We start from the raw sequence: 24,335 nt of genomic DNA, 5'->3' as shown, positions 1-24,335 counted from the left end.
AAATTTTTTGAAGTGCAGGAGACGTCAACATTGATGCTCAACCCGGTATATACTGATCGGATAGTATTCATCTAAACTTTGAAACTCTCCCTTGTAATTCCAGCCTTTTATTTTTCTGACAGAAACAATTTTTTATAGTATTCACGAGACTGTCAAGCTGGCATTTGTTAAGTTTTGCGTCGGTTTTTATTTTCGAAAGGTGAGAGTATAATAGCAAAGGTAGAGAGTGGGCAGAAGATGTCTGATGTTGCTGGGCAGTATGGCTTGAACAGGTCTACAGTAGGCTGCAGTTCAATCTTATCTAAGAAAGATACAGTATAATCAAGAAGACTTAAGCAGCTAAAGGAGTAACAAAAAATGCTGTTTTATCAATGTGACAATGTCACATATGAGAAATAAAGAACATTGAAGAGACCATAATGGAACCTGAAACTAATCTGACAACAGAAGAACATAAAGAACTCTTGAATGAAGAACACCAAGAAACTCGGCAAGATATGTTTTCTTCTGAAAAAGATGATTAATGCCGGTATCTGCTATTAAAAGATCTTTTGAAGAAGTGGGAGGATGTCAGATTAACGATCTTAAAATGGCATCCAAACCAGGTTGAGGTTAATAGGCTTGGGGATCTCTACAATTACAATGTTATTAATTACTTCTGAAAAATCCTGAAGAGAGAAAAGCAATTGACATTAGACAGATTCTTTAACTCCCACAAACAGAAAAAACATAACTAATAAAAATGCAAGACTGCGTATATATGTATTTTTATTATTACATGTAAATAAATGTAATAAGAAAGTATATATTTTTTATTTTTGGAAGTCTTCAGAATGAATTAATCAAATTCCTATAAAAACCTATGGTAAATCAATAATCGGTTAATGAACAATTCGGATAACGAACAAAGTCTTGGAATGGATTATGTTCGTTAACCGATCACCCACTGTATTTAAAAATATGATCTCTAGATGTAAATATAATCATACTGTAACTTGTAAGCTAACTACACAAATATAAAACATACAAGTCAATTTACATATAAGAATATTAAGTGTATATTTAAGAATCCAAATCATTCTTTGAATTTATAACTATTTATTTGCTTAAAGTTTGTAATTATTAGTAAATAATTTTATATAATATTCAACAATTTGTTACTAAAAATATATAAATATTCATTTTTTAATATTTTATGTACAAAATTTAAAAATCAAAATTTTATCTGCTTAAATTAATTATAAATAATATAAGTTTACTATTTGTAGTTTTAAAATCTGAAATATGAGTTTAGCTAGGTATTAAATTTGATATATTCTATAAAACTTTTGATTACATTATCATATTTCTGATTATTACTATTATTATTTTTTACTAATTATATTTGATTTCTATACATGAGAGATTTCAAGTAAATTAATTTATAAAATTATTATTAAAACTTTATGAGAAAAATCTCTTACTTTTTAATTTCTACTTTACATTATCCTGTTAAAATTCTTTGTAGGAATGATTTCAAGTAAAAGATATTAAATCTAAAATTCTTACTTTTGTTTAGTAAAATTAAATACATAATTTAAATTTAATCTAAAAATTCTTACCTGGTATTTTTTCTAAGTTAAAAATTTAAATTTTATCATATATGAAATATTATTTTCCATTAAGATAAATTAATGTTTTAGTTACCAATTTATTAAAATCAGTCATAGTTATTCCCAAAATTTTGGCCAATTCAGAAGGAGGAAATAGTATCAATAAACATTTATTTAAATATGGTAACAATTCATTTGCAAACTGAACACAAAACTGTGAGAAAGTTTCTTCTTCTGCTTTGGTGAATGCTGTCTGTTCTGCCCTGAAAATAAAGATACACTTTTTAACGAATACACTGATTATATCTAGCTAATAAGTTATATAAAAATGCTGTTTTATCAATGTGACAAATCTCAAATCCTAAGTTATATTTGCATAAACTTTCAATTATAAACTTAAAGAAATCAGAAACAATCTGAATTTAAAATTAAATATATGATAAATATGTTTTAACTCAATCATATATTTGTTAATAAATAAAAGAAATAATTACTACCACCTTTAATTGTATATCTTCAAATTAAAAACACTCAAAAAACCAAAAATCCAGTTTATAACCTTAATTTTTACTTTCTAAATAAAAATATGAATGTTTTCAGCAATTTTAAAACAATTCAGGTTTTAAAAAAAATTTAAATATAACACATGCAATCAAATGTTGAGTTTAAATTCTATAAAATGCCATATGATTGGATGTCATACTGCTGACACACCCAGAGTTCCATAATATTATCAGATTTCATATATGGCTCTCCAAGCTATAGATAGGGTAATGTTGTCTCTATAGTTGATGGCCATTTTATTTCTGTTGGCCTTGAACTTTCCAATTTTTCTAAATGTTTGAGAATGGAAGGTTTTCTTGAGTTATGTAATAGTTCTGTCTGATCTATGTGGACCTGTACATCTGAACTGTCTGTGTAAGCAATTAACACCGTTGTGTGTCGCGCCTTTGCAATTGATATGTAATATTCCTACAGACATTGTAGTAGTGGCCTTGTTGTTGCCCTGATATATTTTAGATGCTTCCCATTTCTAATGTCTGAAATCGATATGGAGTAGACTCCTGGAAGTTTATAACTAGACTGGGTGTTCTTGTTATTTCTAAGTAGTAAGTACATCGTGGGATTCTGTTTGTTACAGTCAATTTATTGGCTCTTGCAATTTTCTGGTATAGGAGTTTCATTATTTTTTTGTATCTCACTGCCTTATACTCAGTGTCCTCTCTTACATTCTTTTCTTTCTGCTGCAAGCACTCTTGTATTAATCTTCTGATAACTTTGGGTCGATATCTATGTTGAATTGCTGTTTGGGTAATGTGTGTTAATAAGTTTCAGAGTATTAACTTTTCAACATTTATGTGAAGAAAATACGTTTTTTTTCAACATGAATGTTAAAGTATTATGAGCAACTGATAGAATGAGGTTAGAACCAATAATGGTATGAACCAATTCATATTGAAGAAAAAATGTATTCTTCTTCAATGTGAATTGGTTCATCATCATCCTCTTTGTGAATTTTGAAAAACTCTTCTCTTGTGAGGTTAGCCGATTGGGTGGAAAGATGTCATGACAATCGAGCAGTCAACACTGGCGTGTGGGAGTGGATAGACTCACTGAGGCAGGTTTTCCATTGTAAACCATTTATTAAATATAAAAATTGCACTTACAACTACTTTTAAAATTCGGCATAAGACTTATCCAGAGGGGCACCAGTCTGAGCAAAAAGTTCAATTGTTCAGATGATCTTTTCTCTTCTTCTGGCAAAGGTGATGTGGAGAGCATCAGCCCCAGGGTGCACAGCACAATTTGAAGGGATGATTTTCATCATCGGGGAGTACCTGGGCAAAACTTACTGGGAGTGGACGTCAAAGACAAATTCCGAAACGTCGTCCAAGCTTTCGTTGTTGAACAGCAGCAAAAATCCAGGAGCGGAGCACTCTAAACTAAGAACCAAGAACTCTGAATGTCCTTGAAACTCGCGGTTTTAAAAGTTTTTCATCTAAAGTCGCCTCTCCATTGGTCTCTCATCGTCACCTGATGACAATTCAAAACCCGATGGAGGGTGCAGGAGAGGTCAACGTCGCGACTAAATACAACTCCTCTTCAGCCATGTTTTCCCCGACTTTAGTCTTTTCTATTGTTTAAATAGTTTAACAAAAAAAAAAAAAAAAACTTCCATTGTTCAATCGAGACATTCAATTCCTCCTATTCACATCTGAAAAAGAGATCTTTAATTTCTCAATTGATACCCCACATTCGGACCGCCCAGTTGACCCCCATTTGGGTCCTGACAATTTTTATAATGTATTTTCAGATCCTAAAATGAAGAAGTTATGATTACTTCTTATATTTCACTCTGTAACACTAAGATACAAACTCAAAAACAATTGAAATGCCACTAAATGTATTTGAAATAACCAATGCTTCAACAACTTCAATTTTATGCTCAATTTTCAAAATTAAAATTTTTTTAAAATATCTACTTAAAAAAACAGATGCATGGTGCATTTTATGCACCTGAATTTTGAAGCAACAAAGAAAACACTAATTACAAGAAGAGAGGTTAAATGTCAATATTTTGTCCTAAAAGGTCTAATGAAAGAATACATCAGTATGATCTTTCCAGAAATTTATTAATACATAAAATATTTTTTATGTTACTTACATCTCAAAAAGTGTATAAAATGCCCTCTCCTGAATTAAGGTCTGCTTTCTGACAGACTAGTAGGAATTTATATCAGAATTGTGCAGGTGTCATCAAATAGTGTCAGCAGAGCCAAATTCCTCTCTAATGCCATGGACCAATGTAAAGGAATTTTCCTGGCCTAGAACAAATGCTTCATCTTCCTCTAGTGCCATTTTTCTACTGCTTCTGGAAGTTTACATGCTAGGGAAAAAATAATAATGTACATTATTATTTTTTACCTTAGCATGTACATTAAACCCTAGCTTGACTGTGCAATAATTCCTTTTCTACACAGAAAAGAAACATTAATTTTCACTATTTTGCAAATAAAATCAAATTTTATCATTACAATTTTGGTTTATTTACTTTATTTTTGAAACTCTATAGTGTAAAGATTTGTTTTATATTAATTAAAACTGATAGATAAGGATATCTAATATATTAATTATAATATGAAACAAAATACAGTGGAATCATGCTTAATGAGAATAATTCGTTCCATAACCTTACTTGTAATGCAAAACACTCGTTAAACAAAATAATTTTTCCCATAGCAATTAATGTAAAATATGATACTTCGTTCCATGCTGAAAAAAGTACTCAAATACCATATTTACTTGCGTATAAGATGAGATTTTTATTCACTTTTCACTGCTTCAAATACCTAGGTCGTCCTATATGCACGAGCAAAGGATCCTTTGCAATTTTGCAATAATTTTTGTGAACTGTGTATAGTTCATGCTGTCATTATAGGTGCTGTCAAGAATGGTACACTTAAAAATTGTGAAATTTTATATGGAGGATTTCCAAAACTGTGTAAGAGCAAAACCATGTTGTATGAGAGATACAGTAGTAATAACTTCAGATCATATTGCTAAATTTTAATTTGGTGACTTATTCAAAAAGAATATCTAATTATACTTGTTTTCTCAACTTCTTTCATTTAGATGTCTGAAATATTCTTCTGGTTTTTGTAATTCTAATTTTTTAATTAATAAAATTTTAAAAAAAAACTTCATAAAAACAGTCTTTTATTCTTTTTATACTTAATCATCAATATAGAGTAAAGCTTTTTATAACAAAAATCATTATATAATGAAAAGATAATCATGAATTTATTGAAAATTAGTTGTACAGTACATTCCATTTGTTGTTTGTTTCAGATAAAAACACATGAAAAATGGATGATTCAAGTAACTACACCATTGAAGAATGCATAATTACTAGTTGTTAGGTTTAACAAAAGTGAAAGAACAGGGAAAACAATTAAAGATGTGTGTAGACTTTCAGCAGAGATTCGGATAATAGTCTACTCCAAAAAAGAATACTTTTCTAATGGGAACATATGACTTTTTAGATCACATAATGCAAAGAATATTTGAAGCAGTAGCAGACTCTCCATCAGATGTGAAAAACACAGCAAAGTTCAGGATTCAGTGCTGAGATTGGCCATGAAATCAACATGAAAACATTCCATGGAACTGGATATATCCCAAATGACAATGATTAAGCTCATTCTTTGACCTATTGTTTTCTGTTCTTACCTTTTTTATAAACTCAACAACCAGTGATTACACATACTTCAATTGTATAGTTACTTGTTTTAGCCATTATTTATGTTCCTTTTATCTGAAACAAACAAGTACAACTGATTAATTTTCTATAGGAGTGGCGGGACTTTGTGCCCACCTCGTATAACAAAATACTTTACAATGAAACTCATTTTCTAGGTAAAAGAAAATAAATAAAACTTTATAAGAAAAAAATCTACATTAATAACTATGTTAATGTAAAGATCATGCTTTATAAGCAAGTGAACATTTTTCAGAAAATGACATAATTAGGCTGCCATTGTATGAATGTGAAGTATCAAAATTTACTAAACAAAGGATTGTGCAAAGAAAATATAAATAATTCCTTTAATCCCATATATTGATCATGAACTGGATTACTGTAAATACTTAGATAAACAACCTATTCCAGCAATTATTTTTTTATTCATCTAACGTTTTCAAGTATCTTTGTAGCCATCGTCGGGATTGAATGCTTTTTAAATAGTATTCTTCAAAGTTTAAAAAATTATGTTCTAAACAAGAATAATTTAAATACATAAAAAATAGGTAAATTAAGAATACAAGTACATGTGTACAACACTGCCGTAAATATACTGAAAAAAATAAAATAATGTAAATAAATGCGTAGATGAGATAATTGTTTTAGTCTTTTGTATCACTGTTCCCAGCATTGAGAAGGTACTTCCAAGCTGCAATTATCTCATCTATGTGTTTATTTACATTATTTTTATTTTATTTTATTTTTAAATTTATTTTTTTTTTTATTTTATTTTATTCTGTATATTTACGGCAGTGTTGTATACATGTACTTGTATTCTTAATTTATCTATTTTTTATGTATTTAAATTATTCTTGTTTAGAACATAATTTTTTAAACTTTAAAGAATACTATTTAAAAAACGTTCAACCATGACGATGGCTACAAAGATAGCTAAAAATGTTAGATGAATAAAAAATAATTTCTGGAATAGGTTGTTTATCTAAGAATTCCTTTAATATTATACAAGCAATTATAATGAAGGATGGTATGCAGAAATGCAAACTTCAATTATGTCATACTTAACACCTCAGTAGGTATGTATATTTGTATGCTTTTTTGCAAATTATATATTTAATATTTTGTAGCCAATTATTTAGTTAATAAACATTCAATATTTTAAAATTACAGTAAAGCTTAAAGACAAATGTGAATGAACATTATTATAGTTCTCCTGGTCCAGTTGTAAAGTTAAACCATAAGGGTTATCATTGATATCTTGGTCCAGTTGTAAAGTTAAACCATAATAACCATGATAACCCTTATGGTTTAACTTTACAACTGGACCAATGATATCAATGATAACCCTTATGGTTTAACTTTACAACTGGACCAACGATGTCGGCTATACTATGCGATTTGGTGTTACAACAACTCGAAAATACTATTCTTCCCGGATTCCAAAATGATATTATTCTATACACTAGATACATAGACGATATATTCATTCTATGGAATAATAAGCACAACACTCAACGATTCCTAAATGATATCAATGACAAATGTGAATCATCCAATCAATTTTTGCATAACTTTAGAACATAAATTAATTAAAATTTTTTAACAAAAATACTTTATGACAAACTCTTAATAAAACCCTTGAATTTCATAATACTGTATAGAGTTTTCACTGTAATATCTTTCATAATCCTTTACACTTATCAAAATCAATTTCACCTAACTCAAAACTGAGTTAAACAAAAAGAACAACATCTTAAACACTTTGTCATCACTGTTTTATTTCTCTGATGAATGTTTTTGGCTTAATTCATAAGTCTGCTTCAAATCTGCATTTGAATTCAAACTTCTAATGTTCTAAATTAGAATGTTCACTGGTTCAATGACATATTTTATAAAAATTTAAAAAATAGAACATCCAGGCTATTTATTCTTGCAATCTGAGAGTTATGTAATATCATATATTTTAACATATTAATAATATCCTCAATAAAATATTATAAGTTGTGACCACCATGATGTGTTCTCTTCTGCAGGTTTGTCAACAACTTGCAGAAGAGAACTCAACAAGGTTTCCAATATGATCATTTTCAATTTGATTTTTAATATTCCTGTTCTTTTAATGTCAGAAGATTACTTATTATCTTCTGACATTAAAAGAACAGGAATATTTAAAATTAAATATATGATTTAGGAAATAGAAATTTGCTCATTTCAATACACTTATTGCTCTACTATTTAGATATAGAATTTATGTATAATATTATTCTTACTATTAAGGATAATATTTTGTTGATACATTACATTTAGCATTCAATTATATGCTTCCATTGATTTCCTCAATTATTAAAGATTATTTTCTTTTTTTATATTAGCAAGCTTTACATTAACAGTAAATTTATTTTTAAAAATGGCAATATATTTGAACTTAAAAAATTATTTGATTTTTGAAGTCATTTTAAGCTCTTTTTCCCTTTTATTCTAATATATTCTATCTTTTTATTTAAAAATTGTTATGATATAAAATTCCAAAATTATTATTACTTCAAATCAATTGAATCAAATTTCAATTTCTCCAATCCGTAAAGAGTGGCTATTGCACCAATTTCAAAGAGGAAGGACAAGTATCTTATGCATGGCAATCATTATACCTAAGGGAGCAGTCAAATTATTATTACTTTTGTTTATTCTTTACAAAGTATACTTATATCTCACAGATTTATAAAATTTTATCAATTTAATCTTTTAGAATCTTCAGTTTAGATAATTTATGATATGATTCAATTGCACATCTCACATTTTGTAACTTTCAATAAAACACTATGTGAATAATACCATTCTATTAAAAAACCATCTAGGATCTCTAACCTATTCTTAACAATGAAACATCATGATTCTGTTTTCTTATATTTCATTAAGAACTTGTTTAATATAATTACTTCACTTAGGTTTAATATAATATAAATTTTATATAAATTTGGCTAAACATTATATGACATTTTAAATTTATTTTAATTTCACTGGGTTTCGGTGCTTTTTGGTCTGGGTTATCCTATACACTGCATTTTTCAACATTCTATCATAAGTCTTTCTTCATTTCCATTTATGTAATTCTAAGCATTAATAAAATTTACACTTGTAGTTTCAACTGATGGAATTATTTTTCTATGTATTTTTACTCTATTGATTATCTATTCAGTTCTATTTTTTTTTGTTATTTGCTATATTCTATAAACATATGCGATTTCATGTTCCAATCCAGGAATCATAACTTATTAGATTTTAGTGATGGAGTATATTAATTTACTGTTATAGAAAAAGTAACAGCAGATACAGTGTCCATATAAAGTATGTATCCTTGGGCAGGAAAATCTTTTGAAGTCATTGTTTATGTAAAAATAGGAATAAATCTTCCTTGTGACATTGAAAAATGCTTATAACAGACAGATTTTATTAACAACTCTATTTTTAACAGAATAAAAAAATATAAGATTGAAAAAGCACATACTTGATCAATTATAGGAATTAAAAGTATGCGCAAGTGACTGTTTTTCAAAATCTTTCTTCTCAGCTTCAGATCATCATCTCTGAAACTGAAATAAAAGACCTCAAAAAACATATCATCTGTACATATTTCTGACTCCTATAATAGGTTAAATATTTTTTTTTGAGAAAAATGTCAGTACAGAAATGTCATTATAATAGGTGTCTTAATTCAATATTGATTAATTAGCAAGTGTAACACCAATGTTAACAGTGAAGATCCCAGTGACCATCTCGTGATGATATCTCCCAAACTCCGTTTCGTTGAGTTTGGGTTCCGTATGTGTCACGATCCAATAGTCAATTCCGGTTCGATGAAAGTACACCTCCACACTCAAATTGTACACTATTTACAGTTTATTTACAATAGGTAGAATATACAAGCTTGAAAACATAATATTTACTAGATAACAACAGGTGGTATCTCACGTGTCAGCTTAACCTTCGGGAAACTATTATACTCTGGGGAAATTTCAGTCGGTTTGTGGAGTTGGCTCAACTATACGGCTCATCTGCACTTACCCGTCCCTGAGATCGTTATCAGAGGATAACACTCTCTCTATGTTCAGCAGGCTACCCAAGTGCCTGAGACTACCGTGTTATCAGTCTCTTGCCCTTCTCTCTTTTTCTCTCGCCCGTCTTCCTATTTAACGAGCTTCTGGACAACGACTTCCGACCAATCCAGATTCTTCTTCTCATTGGCAGCTTCCAAAAACGTCTGCCCTTCTCTTGATGAAACAGCTTACTGAAATGTCCGCCTCTTGTTTACATCTTTTCTAGTAGGCTAACATGTGGTAAACACATTGCCGCCCACACACAAGTCCCATAAACAAAGACACTACTCCCTTTGTCTCCCCGACTGTTTACAAACACAACGCCAGGTGGGACCAATTAACAAGGTCATGTCGCTTTTACCCCTACTCTGTTAAAAGCGATCCTTTACATTAACATTAATCATTAACATGGAGTAGGCATAAATGAAATGGGAGAGTTAAATAAAACATGTTTAAAATTAATTTAAATATTCAAATGTTGAAATGTTTTTAATAACAGGAATTAAACAAAATAAAGTTGATTAACTTTACTTTATTTACGACCATTGTGGCCATTAGGCTTTTTTCAAGTGTCCAAAACAAAATACAAATACATCATAACAAATATATAGAAAGAACAGTTAACATACAAAACTAAACTAAATATAATACAAGCTTCAATAGCTACTTTAAATTGTTTGTAGGTTTTCAAATCTTTATATTTTTTTTTAGTATGTTCCAATTATAACAGTGTTTGAATTTTGGCTTTAAACTTAATGTCATCCACACCCTTATTGATAAGTTCTGCTTGGAGATGAACATCAACAAGAACCACTCTTCAAGAATTGATTATACTGTGATGGAATATGCTAGGTTCCTTCATAATACTTACAAGGAGATCAGTAAAGCCATGAGCAGAAGAATTCTATACAAAAGGAATCCTACTATCTATAAGCTACTATGTAATGAGAAAAATGTGTTAATGAATCAACTGTAGAGAAACCTTGTTTAAAGCCATACTGGTTACTGTTTATGACATTATGTTTGTTTATAAAGTTAGCAAATCTTTTGTAAAAAAACCTTTTCTATTGTTTTAGTTATAATCAAAATGATGGTGATTGGGTGATAGTTGTCTAATTCCTGTTTGGATTCTTCAGTTTTGAATATTAGTATAACAAGATTATGTTTAAACTTCTCTGGAAATTTTCCACACTCAAAGGATTTATTAATTAGAAATGATAGTAGTGGTGCAATGATGTTTGCTATTTGTCTTAGAATTGTTATATTTAACTTATCTATATCCAAGGTATTTGTCTTTATGCTCATAATAATGTCAAAAATCTTTGTAGAAGTATTATCTAAAACAAAGGAATCAATTATACTGCAAGAAGAGGATTGTGGGAATGAATGATTAATATTTGGAGTTGAGGTGGTAAAACCCTTCATCTATTTGTAGTGATATGTGAAAATATTGCTTATTATTTCATTGTTGTAAAAAATTTTTTTATTATACTTTAATTGTTTTATTTGCGTATTAGTATGCATTTTAACAACATTAATAGACAGACATTTAATTTTTTACCAAAATTCAGTCAAGGAATTTATATTAGAGAACAGGTGATCATAATATTCTTCTTCTTCTTTCCTAATGTTATTTTTTATTTGCTTACATAGCCTTATATCAGATAATATTCTTGCATGTTGATCAATTGGAATGGTACTCATATTTCATTGACTAAACAACTTTTTTTTCCTGCTTTATTAAATTTACTGTTTCATTTGAAAAAACTTTGCTAAAAATGCTTTATGCTTTGTCTTAGTATTTTTGTAGGAGGTTATAATGGGAAAATATTTATTAATTAAAATCAACAGGATATCTTGGAAATAATCTGTCAGTTAATGGATGGAGAAATTTAAGGAGTAAAAATAATTCCAAGCAAAGCATAATGATAAAGCATTACATAGGAGTTGTATTGAAGTAATATTTATTATCCTGCATCTTTTAGTTGAGTAACTGCCTATTTCAGTGTCTTTCCACCAGGAGAAAGATAACCATAACAAAAGAAAATGCTAACAAACCACTTGGTCTATTTGAAAGGGATGGGAATCTGGGCCTGGTCACATATCCTAGCCTCTTAATAAAATTGTTCTGAGTTGGAATATAGCCTATTATCTGTTGAATATGTATTGTAGACATAATGTCATGCATGTGCAGGATTACAATATTAGAGAAATTATTAGCAAAAGCAACATTGAATAGGACAATAAATTGGCAATATCAATTGAGAATTGATTTGACAGCAGTGTGAGTCTATGTAATTTGAACAATTATAATTAATTGAATTCATTATTATAAAAAATAAATGAGCAATTATTTTTATTGTGACATTGTCACAATGCCAAGCTGCAATTTTTAATCATATTTTTCATTTAATATATGCTCTCCATCTTAAATTATTAGTAGTGTCTTGCCCCTGTACATCATACTTTTCCTGTTAGCAACAGTGTCATGCTGGTCATCCATCTAACTCCTTCAGGGAAAAATTTTTATATTATTTAAACCATAAAAATACATATTGTATGGTTTTATGTAATATGGCATGAGTAATTACAATAGTATAATGTAAATTATAAAAGTTAAAAGAATAGACAATATTGAAACAGGAAAAATTATTTGGAAAAACCTCTTGATATTTATATATTTATAATTTATTAATTATTATTAATAAATTATAAATAATATTATTATTAAAAAATTATTATTTATAATTTAGAAATAAAATAAATAAAAATATTTGGGATCTGACTTAGACTATGTGGTTTTAGGAATAGGGATCACATGTCTTGTCACAAAGAGTCACCAAGATGAAGAGTGATCAAAATTTGCAAAATACAATAGAATATGAGATTTCTTGGGCTGTAGAAAATCACCCTTTGTTTTGAGAATCTGTTATAACACAAACAACGGTTTTCCCATACACCCAGGAAAATATCTGTTGTTTGAAAAATTTTCTGTTTTTTAATCCCTTAATATAAGAAATAGCAGTACTTGAAATTATTCAGTTTCCTGAGATCTCTATTCTTTATTCTATAGAAACATGTATATTACAAGATTGTATATTATGCCATAAATATGTATGACAAAGCTGACAGAAACTGTATATACTGTAAGCACAAAAAGAGGCAATTACATATGCTCATTAGCATTTCATTTGACTTCATAATTTGTTAAAAAAACTCATCCATCTTGTTTTGTTTTGATGCCACTTTTCTGCTTATTAAGTACAACTGCTTGATATTAGCAATGCCACACACAGCCTGTTTGTTTATGCTGAAACTCATCAGGAAGGTCTTCTTGACTTGGAAAGACTTGATAGCCTTGCTAAATTTCAGCACTACACTTGGACCAGAGTCGGAATGTTCACCAGGTGGATTCTCCTCAATTGTGTCTGTTGACTCTCTTCAAACAATTTTTCAATTGTATTAGGTTGGTGCGTAATTATCAGGCATTTTTGTTGGAGGGTTATTTGTTAATAAAAATTGCTGTTTTGTTTACATTTTTTTAATAAAAATATTATTTTATGTTTAGGTTATAAAAATGTGTGTCGATAATCATACTCATATTCGTCATAAGCTTTACCACTTTGAAAAAGGATGAAAAGCAGCACAGTCATTTCACGATCTCAATGAACTTTTTGGTGAAGGAACAATCAGTGAAAGTCGATTCAGGGAATGGTTTGTTTGTTTCAAATCTGGCAACACTAGCTTGGAAGATAAGCCAGGAAGAAATCAACCATCAGATTTCAACAACCAGGCACTTTTGGCAGCCGTGGAAGAGGACGAAAGCTTGACAACTCAAATGCTGGCCAAAGATTTCAATGTGGACCATTCAACCATTGTTCATTGTCTCAAAAAGCTTGGAAAGGTACGGAAAGTAGCTGGATGGGTAACCCACCAGTCATATAAATAACAAATAACCTGCCAACAAAAACGCCTGATAATCATGCACCAACCTAATACAAATCCCAAATATAACAAGTGCATCATCACTGTACAAATGTTCTTGGAAACGTCCATATACTGTATTAACTAAATGTTGAAAAAACATGAAGTTTATAATAGATGGGGATAGAAAAATCCATTATTCTAAGAAATCCAGTGTTCTGCAATTCATTAAAACAAGATTCTACTGTATTAAACTAGATGGTTTGTAGATGTTCCTACATTTGTAATCAGTAAAAAATAAGAAAATTCCTAGAAATAAAATTTTTATGGAGACCGTTAATAATTATCTGATATGATTAATGAAATACCAACAATTGCCTTAAAAATCGGTCTATAAATTGGTTAATTACATGATTGATATAAAGTAATTTGCTACTAGAGGTAGACATCAGGTGCCATCTCTTATCTAAGTTAATAATTATAACTTAAGTAAATATTAAATAAATTTTGAACCTTCTGGAATAAAAGAACTGACCTGGAGCAAGGCTTGAACCTGCAACCTCCACTTGCTGTGCAGTGTGCTTGCCAGTTTCGCCACCCGGACCCCGAGAGAGTCTTCACTTCCAGAAGTGTATTAATTTAGATATAATCTTACTTGGTTAAATATGGTACTGGCTGGGGACAACTCTTATGTCTGAGGCTTAAGAACAACTCCACAACAGCACTCAGCCAGCTAACGTACTATCCGGTGAGGTATATATATAATATAAATAAACATCACTAAGCCCGATGAGTATATAATGAAATCCAAACTCTTGCCGTAATTAATCAGGCTATTATTATGCTATAATTACTAATTAGAAACTAAGTAATTTGTAACTAGAGGAAAACATTAGGTGCCATCTCTTATCTAAATTAATAATTTAGAACCTTCTGGAAAAAAGAACTAGCCTGAAGTGGACTTTAACCCCATGGTTCTCAATCTTTTTTAAGTTGGGGAACACTAAACTTTGACATTGTTTTCTGCAGAACAGTTAAAACACATCAGCTTTAAAGCAGGGGTGGCAACTCTTTTGAAATCAAGAGTGCACTCGATCTAGTATATGACATCATTGGCATTTGCTGATTACATTCCCATACAAAAAATTTTACATTGTATTGATTTTTCTTTTGCAACAATTTTTAATTGTATATTTGGTTTTTCATGAAACACTTGAAGTGACTTCATGGAGCACATGTGTTTCACGGACTGAGAACCACAGCTTTAACCTGCAACCTCCACTTACCATGCGGTGTGCCAGCCAGTTGCAAAATTATATTTTCATATTTCATTACATTATTTTTAACTTTCAAAAGCTTTATAATTAACAAATAAATTTTGACATTTCTCAAACATTTAAGAAATCATTAAAAAATCCTTCTTCAGAAGATATTCCATTCAGCAACAAAATTGCCAACAACATTATGAGACTACTCTAATCATTTTATTGGTCAATTTTTATCCCTGATAGCAGAAAGAACTATAAATCCATTTCAAGAAAGATCAATCTATAACCCGTCTCTCTTGAAAATCTATACACACTGACAATGACCGGCTCTCAAAAAGTATAATAATAATAGTTAATCATCAACAAGTGTGTTATTCTGATGATACAAACATCTCTCTCAGAAAAACACAGATAGTAGGACAAACAGGTTCGAGTTCGAAGTCTGATGCAGAGAAGCTGTATAAGTTTGTGCTCCTACAAAAACCTGATTTTTATGCGGAAATTTATTTTGCAGAGTGTGTATTTTAAAAATATTGACCATTGGAAGGTACCTAGAGCAAGGTGTAGTCAAGTAGGGTAGTTTTCATTCCATCACTTTCGAATTTTGACGGAAAAGTCCTCATACTCGATTTTCCGGCCGTTGCAATTCCGATTATCCGGAATTTAGTATGGGATATCTTTCGTATTACTAATATAACACTAAGTTAAAAATTTGGTGGTTATAGGGCCATTATTTACGATTTTATTAGATATTTTTTTATCTATTTCCGGTTGTCCATGGAACGCGTTTTTCGGACTTCCTGTTGGTGGTAGACAGTTAATATTCGGTCATTTCTTTCTACACCCTCTAGTCATCATAACTGTACAATAACTTTTAAATCCGTCCATTAGTTTTTAAATTATGGCAATTCTACTACCACATTCGAAATTAAACATTGAACTTTTTCTTCGTTGCCTAGCTACGGTCATTGACCTTTAGGTTCGAAAATCAGTGATTGCCGTGTTTCGCGAATTCTATTTTACTTACATAGGGCAATATATATATTTTTGGATTCGGCTCATCAAGAGGAATCTAAATAAATGCATGGAAATAAATAGATCTCTAGTATAATATAAACATGGAAGATGATAATTCAATACTGAGTAAATCTGAGGTTGAGCCAGAAATTAGAGATAAGGGATTATCACAAATTCTACTTATTAAAAATGAAATGGAAAAGTATATAAAAGAATACTCAAACTCAAAACTAGGTACTTCGATTCATGCAAAATTCATACTAGACAGCGTTAAAAAGATAATAGACATCTATAAAGAAAACAGGCCTATCATAGACAATAAAGTGCACGAAATAAACAATAAATTAGACACAATTATGAAGGATCTTGACACCAGGAGAACTATCCAAACTCCAACATATGCAGAAACACTTAAAGGAGGGGAAAAATCTTCGAAGGATAATAAGGCAATGATTATCATTAACCATAAAAACGAAAACATCGAATCGGAGGAAATTAAACAAAAAATAAAAACATTTTTGATCCAGTTAAATTAGGTATAGGAATCAAAAACATAAGAAAAATTCATAATAAAGCTATTCTAGTGGAGGTGGAAAATGATAAACAACGAGAACGTTTATTGAACGAAATAAGTAACCACGTAGAACTAACAGCGAGAACACCCAAAAAAGTACAGCCAAAATTTTGTATTTATAACATTCCTAACGAAATAGACACAGAAAACTTCATAGATCACCTGTTTTCACAAAACGAAAATATATTAAAGGCGGTAACAGACGATACTCAATATAATGAAGAAATTAAAATAAAATTTAAATGGGGCAAGAATCAAAACTCAAAAAACTGGGTAATTGAAGTATCACCAAGTCTACGAAAAGCACTATTAAAGCAAAACAAGATAAATATGGGGTGGATTCGATGTCAAATAAAAGAATACTATGGAATAATTCAATGCTATAAATGTTGCAGATACGGTCATACAGCAAATCAGTGTCATAGTGAACGTAACTACTGTACACACTGCGCAGGGGATCATAAATATCAAGAATGTATAAACAAGGAAAAAACCCCAACATGTACAAATTGCATCAAATTTAAACACATACACCACACACATAAGGCGATTAGCGACGAATGCCCAGAAAGGCAGAGAGTATTAAAATATATAAAAGAAAGAACCGACTATGGAAACTAACCATTGTTGACAGAATGGGAATATAACAGGAAATAAAGGCTTAAAAATACTGCAAATTAATTTAGGAAGAGGAATTCAAGCAGTGTCCCAACTAGTAGGGAACAAACTCCAACATTTTGACATATTATTGATCCAAGAACCTTACTGTAAAGATAAGAGACCGATGGGCTGGCCACTTCCAACAAAAATTCTCTATCACTGTATTGAACAAACCCCTTGGACTATCATTGCCATCAACAACAAGAACATACAATGTATGTTACTCACAGAATACAGTGACAATAACATGACAACAATAGCAATCAACCACAAGAGCAAAAACTGGATAATTTGCACATTTTATATTCCAATGGACTCAAATATAACAGAATACCTAGAAAAACTAGACAGGCTCTGCGATAAATACCAACAAAGTCATGCAATGATCCTTGGAGGGGATAGTAACGCCCACTCGTACGTTTGGTTTGATGATAATTCTGATATTAGAGGTGAAGAGGTAGAGGAATTTGTCAATAGACGAAACCTATTTATATTGAATGAACCAGGTATGGTTAGTACATTTGAAAGTACAAATGGCACATCAAACATAGATCTTTCCATAGTAAACAGCCTAGCCCTAAATGAAATCAGTAACTGGATAGTAAATGACGAAATAAGCTTATCTGAACATCGATATATAGAATATGACATCACCCACGACCTAAGCACAGTAACGACTAAGAAATATAATCTACGAAAAGCACAATGGGAAAATATTATACAGGATATAAAACCAACACTAACACATCTGGGAACAGCAACAAACAAAGTTACAGCTGAGCGCGATATAAAGAAACTTATAGATAACCTAAATAAAGCACTACGTGCACATATCCCGATATGCAATGAAATGAAAAATAACACCGCAAAATGGTGGACATCTGACCTGACAATTCTTAAAAGTAAAGTACGGGCTAAACGAAGAAAATACAACAAATGTAGAGACCCACTTCAAAGGACATACCTTAAGGAAAAGTTTTTAGTAGAACAACGGAACTACAAACAACAAATAAAAGAGTCTAAACAGAGGAGTTGGGATAAATTGTGTCAAAAAAGTGAAAGTGATCCATGGGGGTTAATATATAAAATCGCTGCGGGGAAATTAAGACAACATTTTCAATTAACAGAAATGAAGAGCAAAAATGGTGATCTTATAAGTGATCAGGACGAATGTATAAAATTACTAATCAATGAATTTGTCAAAGAAGACAATCCCATATTGGACACCATAGAACAAAAGAGAATAAGAGAACAACTTAACTATAAAACAAATGGACCAGATATACCAGAATTTACAAAAGAAGAAATCTCATGGACCATATCTAATTTTAAGAAAGGAAAGGCTCCCGGTCACGATTTAATAACAATAGAAATGGTGAATATCATAAATAATAAGATTCCATCGCTATTACACACTCTATATAATAAATGCCTACAATACGCAATATTTCCATCAGAATGGAAACAAGCAAAAATCATACCAATATATAAACAGAAAAACAAAGACAAACGGGATCCGAGAAGTTATCGACCAATTTCCCTTCTACCGGTAATGGGGAAAATTCTAGACAAAATGATAGTCTATCGTCTTACAGCATGGCTAGGTTCAATGAAATGGATAAATAAAAATCAATACGGGTTTCGAGAAGGCTGTTCAGCCGAAGACGCCATATCAAAAGTTATAGACGAAATTGAAACAGACAAACAAAAATACAAATGGGTCATAGCTTTAAGCTTAGATATAGAGGGCGCATTTGATAATGCATGGTGGCCTCTCCTCCATACAAAACTAGAAGAACTAAATTGCCCACGTAATCTCTACGCACTCATATGTGACTACTTAACAAACAGGAAGGCCTTCATAGAATACTCAAATATTATAATAGAAAAAGACATGACTATGGGATGCCCGCAGGGTTCGTGTTCGGGCCCGCTATTCTGGTCTATAATATTAAACGATCTCTTAAATGATAATTCTCTAAAAGATAACAAAATTACAGCCTTCGCAGACGATATAATGGTAGTTTGTTCGGCAGGTAGCAGATTAAGAGTAGAGGAGGAATGCAATAGGACCTTAGAAAAAATAGTTAATTGGGGGAAAAGGAACAAATTAAAATTCAACCCGGACAAAACAAACGCCATTGCCTTTACAAAATGTCAAATTGAACGTAGACAACCAACCATAAAAATGAATGGAAAGGTAATCAGATGCACAACTCAAATAAAATATCTTGGAATAACAATAGATAATAAACTCCTCTGGACACCACAGATAGAACAAATAAAGAATAAAGTAGGTAACTTATTCCAAGAGATTGCCAAGGTAGCGAAAAGAGAATGGGGCAGGAGTGGGAAAGCATTAATACAAATTTATAAAGGTGTCATCATACCAATTGTCACGTATGGTGCACAAGTATGGGGGAAAAGAGTAAATCTAATACACACAAAAAGAAAAATAATTAGTCTCCAAAGAAAAATTTTACTAAGAATTACAGGTGCATATAGCACTACATCTAACGACGCTTTATGTGTAATGGCCGGACTGCTACCGTTGGATCTGGAAGTGAATAAAAGAAGAGACACCAGAAATATAATTAAACAGAATATAAATTCCCATGATATCCTCAGAAACGGAGACATAATAGAACAGAAACTAAAAGTGCATCAACATCTGAAAAGATTCGAATGGAAACATATCAAAATCATACAATACAATGAATCACACCCTCACAGAGTATATACGGACGGTTCAAGAAGTTCAACGGGAGTGGGTGCCGCCTTCATCTATTTTACAAGAACACGTGAGCAATATCACAAAAAATTTAAACTAGATAACAGATGTAATAATTACCAAGCAGAGTTGGTTGCAATCCACCAGGCAATAAAGTGGATCAATACAAACAAGAAGAATCTACAAATACTAGTATGCACGGATAGTGAATCAATACTAAAGGCACTTAATGACCCAAACAATACGCATGAACTTATAAACAGTATTAGACAAAACATCATAATTGGAATAAATAAGATACAACTTAGTTGGGTTAAAGCCCATATGGGAAACATTGGCAACGAGAAGGCGGATAACTTGGCAAAGGAGGCCAGTGATTTAACACTAAAGGAAATATACAGTAAGCTGTCAGAGCAATATATAAAAAGAGAAATAAAAAATAAATATTTAATCATTTGGCAAAGAAGATGGGAAGAGTCAAGAACAGGCAGAGAACTATTTGAATATCTACCGGATATAAACCAAAGAGTTACGAATAGTTACTTTATTATACACCATAAAAATACAAGATTTCTGACAGGACACGGAGATTTTGCAGACTACCACAGAAGATTTAATCATGGGAGTGACGGTCTTTGCGAAAACTGCGGAACTGAGGAAACCCCAACACACATACTAATGGACTGTATCAGATATGAATTACCAAGACATAATTTAATGCTGATATGCAATAAAGAAGGATATCAATGGCCAGTACGAAAACGAATCTTGATCAATAATGAGCATATCTACTATCATTTTAATGAATTTATTAAAATAAGCTATAAAAATAGAATATAGAAAAAAATATAGAAAAAAAAATATATATTCACATAAGTAAATAACAGTTAGCTAATTTATGCTGGGAAACCTCTATAATCGAAATTATCTCGATAAAAACTAGCTCTTCCTAAGGGATGAATACAGTCTGTGAATGTTTCTGTTGTAGCAGTTAGGGTAGTACAAATTGGTAACAGGTCTTTAGTGTTCACATTCAATGCTGAGTTTAGGACATTCCATTTCACCTCCATCCTCTTTATAAGTTAATTCTCAGTGCTTTCCTTGGGATTGCTGAACTCTATATATAAAATAGGTCCAAAAGTTCGGTGAAATACATAAAATCTGCAATGGGACTTTCACCTCTCTACCGTAACACATAGGTGATTTCTACACTAATTCAAATTGCCTAGGATACTTTCCGCAAATGTACATAACTAAATCATTTGAACGACATAAATGCCAAATTGTTCACCTCTTCAACATCAATAGTATGAGACGGTGCTAATATATTTCATAGCAGACTTTAGACTATAGTGATATACTCTGCACTGCTCACTTAAGTAAATTAAATCATCAAAACCACCTGCACCACATAGGTGCCTTATCTAACATATTCCTATCAACTATTGGAATAGTTTGTGAAATAAACTTTCGTAGCCGACCATAGATTATAGTGATACACCCTCCACTGTATTATAAAGCAATTAATATTATTATTGTTTCTATAACCATAATAACCGACAACTAATATATAATGGAATACATGTAAGAACTCAACCAGTGCGTTCTGAGAAAACGCGCTGAAACAAGAAATGGTTTCATATGAAATACTAACTGCAAACACATTTACAAGATTAACAACGAAGGGAAAATACCAATAAAACTCCATGATAGAATACAATGTCAGCAGAAAGATATAACACAACAACTAGGAGGAATAATCACAGAATACTATGATAGCACACAACGATAAAGACGGGAAACCCCTATCCTCACCAAAGTAAGTATCGAGAACGTGCGACAGAATATGTCAATGGGAACGACAGAATAGTACGATGAGAAAGGATGGAATACAACGAAACGGAGGACAGGAAAACAGCGATAAAACACAACGGGGAGGAAGAAGAAATACACACTAATACCATAGAACAACACAATAAGACATAAGGATCCTCTTAATACCGAAGTGAGTATTGTGCACAATATGTTAGGGGAGTTCATAGGAGCTTAGACAAGGAAAAGACAAACTGTCACTACTCAAAAACTTAACAAACATTCTAACATGAGTGAACTTTCGAACTCATCAACATTATCCGGATACAAATAAATTATAAATTAGATAACAATGTCGGGATAATAATATAGTGGCTACGTCTGCATGTATGTATTTAAACCCTTGCAAAGCAAGATGCGAAGCAAGGTCGTGAATAAAATTGGAGTACCAACCTCCTGACGAACTGTCAGGAAGGATGGACTGCTCCATTTAAGTAAGTAAGTAAGTAGGACAAACAATGCATCTAAAAGGTAATATCTTGATTGTAAATAGTACAAAGCCTTATTTTCAAATGGGGAAAAAAATACATAAGAAATGTTAAAATGTAAATATGATACTCAATCCAACAGACCAAAGAAAGAAATAGGAAGAATGTTAAAACACAAATAAGTAGAAATACATCAATAATAATTTTTTTTTAAATCAAATCTTAAAATCAGAGAATGATGTCAAGAAAGTAAGACAATACACTTGATAACTATTAGGACATATGAGTTACTTTTTATAGCTGTGTTGATATTTAAAGATTTTATATTATGTTATGTCCTGTGTATTAAGTAATACGAATTTTGCAAGATTTACATGTTTTGAATTTAGGACAGATATTTATTAACTTTTGTACAAGATATATAATGTATTTTAAACAAACATTCAGAAACACAGATATACTTAATATAAAATTATAAATACAATAAATAGTTTATCATCATCCAAAAACATTTTTGTTTGTTAAAATTTTTCTTTGATAATTTTTGTTATATATATTTTATGCATTAAATATCAAAGTATCAGTGTAGTATAAATATAACAAAAAGCAGAACACTATTACAAGTGAACAGTAAATACTTAAACACAAGCATTAATTGAAAATATTTGCAATTAATTTAGTTCATTGGTAATGATTTTTTTTTCATTTATGAAAATGACATCATATTAATATAAAACACAATTTAGTCTATAATACTAGACCTTTCACGATTTATTTTAACTATAATGTTTTCTACAACTTTCTGGAATGTATTCATAATAATCAATTTCAATATGCTTATTAATTTGTATTTTGTTGGAAAGTCTTCATGTATTTTATTTGTAACTTGTTTATGTCTGTACAGATTATCAGATTATGGTCTGCAACATAAAATGATGTGATCTTAATGAGAAAGTATATTAGTTTTTGTTATGAAATCATTTTATGCTACGAAATTAATCAACTAATTATCAAATCACTAAACATTGATTAATTTCAGGATATAACTTTTCTAACTGATAGTTAATGATTAACCAAATTGTAACCTGAAATTAATCCAGTTTTGACATTATAAAGTTTGAACTTTATAAATACAGGGTGTGGCAGAAAGAACATTCTGATTTGGAACGCCGATAAAAAAAATACAAAGCAAGATAGAGAAAGAAATCTTTTTTACCTGATAAGTACACAGTATGCCATTGTCATCCATTAGGTTTTGAAGAGTACATCAGTTAAATGGTGACTGTCAATGTCGATGCAGTCAAAATTGGTTTAAACACAGAAAAATAAGAATGACTGCTAGTTTAACTCCACTCATCGTAAAATGAAAGAAAATTGAAGTTTTCATTGCTGGATAAAAAATTATATTCACAAAAGGCAGTCAAAAATAAATATACAAAATGGGAATTAGAAGCTGAGCCATAGGCTTTTGAAACTTTTAAAAATAAATTCAATTTAAAAGTTCTAAAATATGGATTGTTCATTTGTCCAGAAATGCCATGGCTATGCTATTATCCAGATCACATCATCAGAGACAGTGCCAGATATTATTGTTAATTGGAAATAAAACATCCATCAAAAATTAGGAATGCTTTTATAATTAATGAAGATGGGCAAATAAACATATAGCCTCTATACAGCTTAATCCACACATTTCTTCTAGCTACATCTTTTTTCATTCGGAAAATAATTAAAAACTACATGTGATATTACTGTAAGAATTATTATATCCTACCATGCTACAAGTATTCTGTTTCTTTATCCCAGAGAAAAAATTCATTGAATTTGCCATGAAATTAATCAATGGTGTTTGTAACTACAAAGTTTTATTGCAAGAGATTCCCACCAGTAGTGCAAAACTTACAGGCAAGAAGCCTA

The 24,335-nt window shown here is 30.6% G+C and overlaps 1 protein-coding gene across 2 annotated transcripts in view; it reads right to left on the bottom strand.

The window, feature by feature from the left end:
- Window positions 1-24,335, bottom strand: part of Cog8 (conserved oligomeric Golgi complex subunit 8) — a 116,167-nt gene that overhangs the window by 23,428 nt on the left and 68,404 nt on the right. Inside the window, exon 12 of one of the 2 annotated variants that reach the window (XM_067281889.1) lies at window positions 1,602-1,855. In XM_067281889.1, the coding sequence (XP_067137990.1) occupies window positions 1,651-1,855 (205 nt within the window). In that variant the 3' untranslated portion in view covers window positions 1,602-1,650. The remainder of the gene's footprint in view (window positions 1-1,601; window positions 1,856-24,335) is intronic. The other variant, XM_067281888.1, reaches the window with a different exon arrangement.

Source organism: Centruroides vittatus, unplaced genomic scaffold (assembly GCF_030686945.1).
Source record: "Centruroides vittatus isolate TY-2023 unplaced genomic scaffold, ASM3068694v2 contig_927, whole genome shotgun sequence".
NCBI lineage: Eukaryota > Metazoa > Arthropoda > Arachnida > Scorpiones > Buthidae > Centruroides > Centruroides vittatus.
The sequence above is the reverse complement of the archived record's forward strand: the minus strand, read 5'-3'. Positions and strand labels throughout refer to the sequence as shown.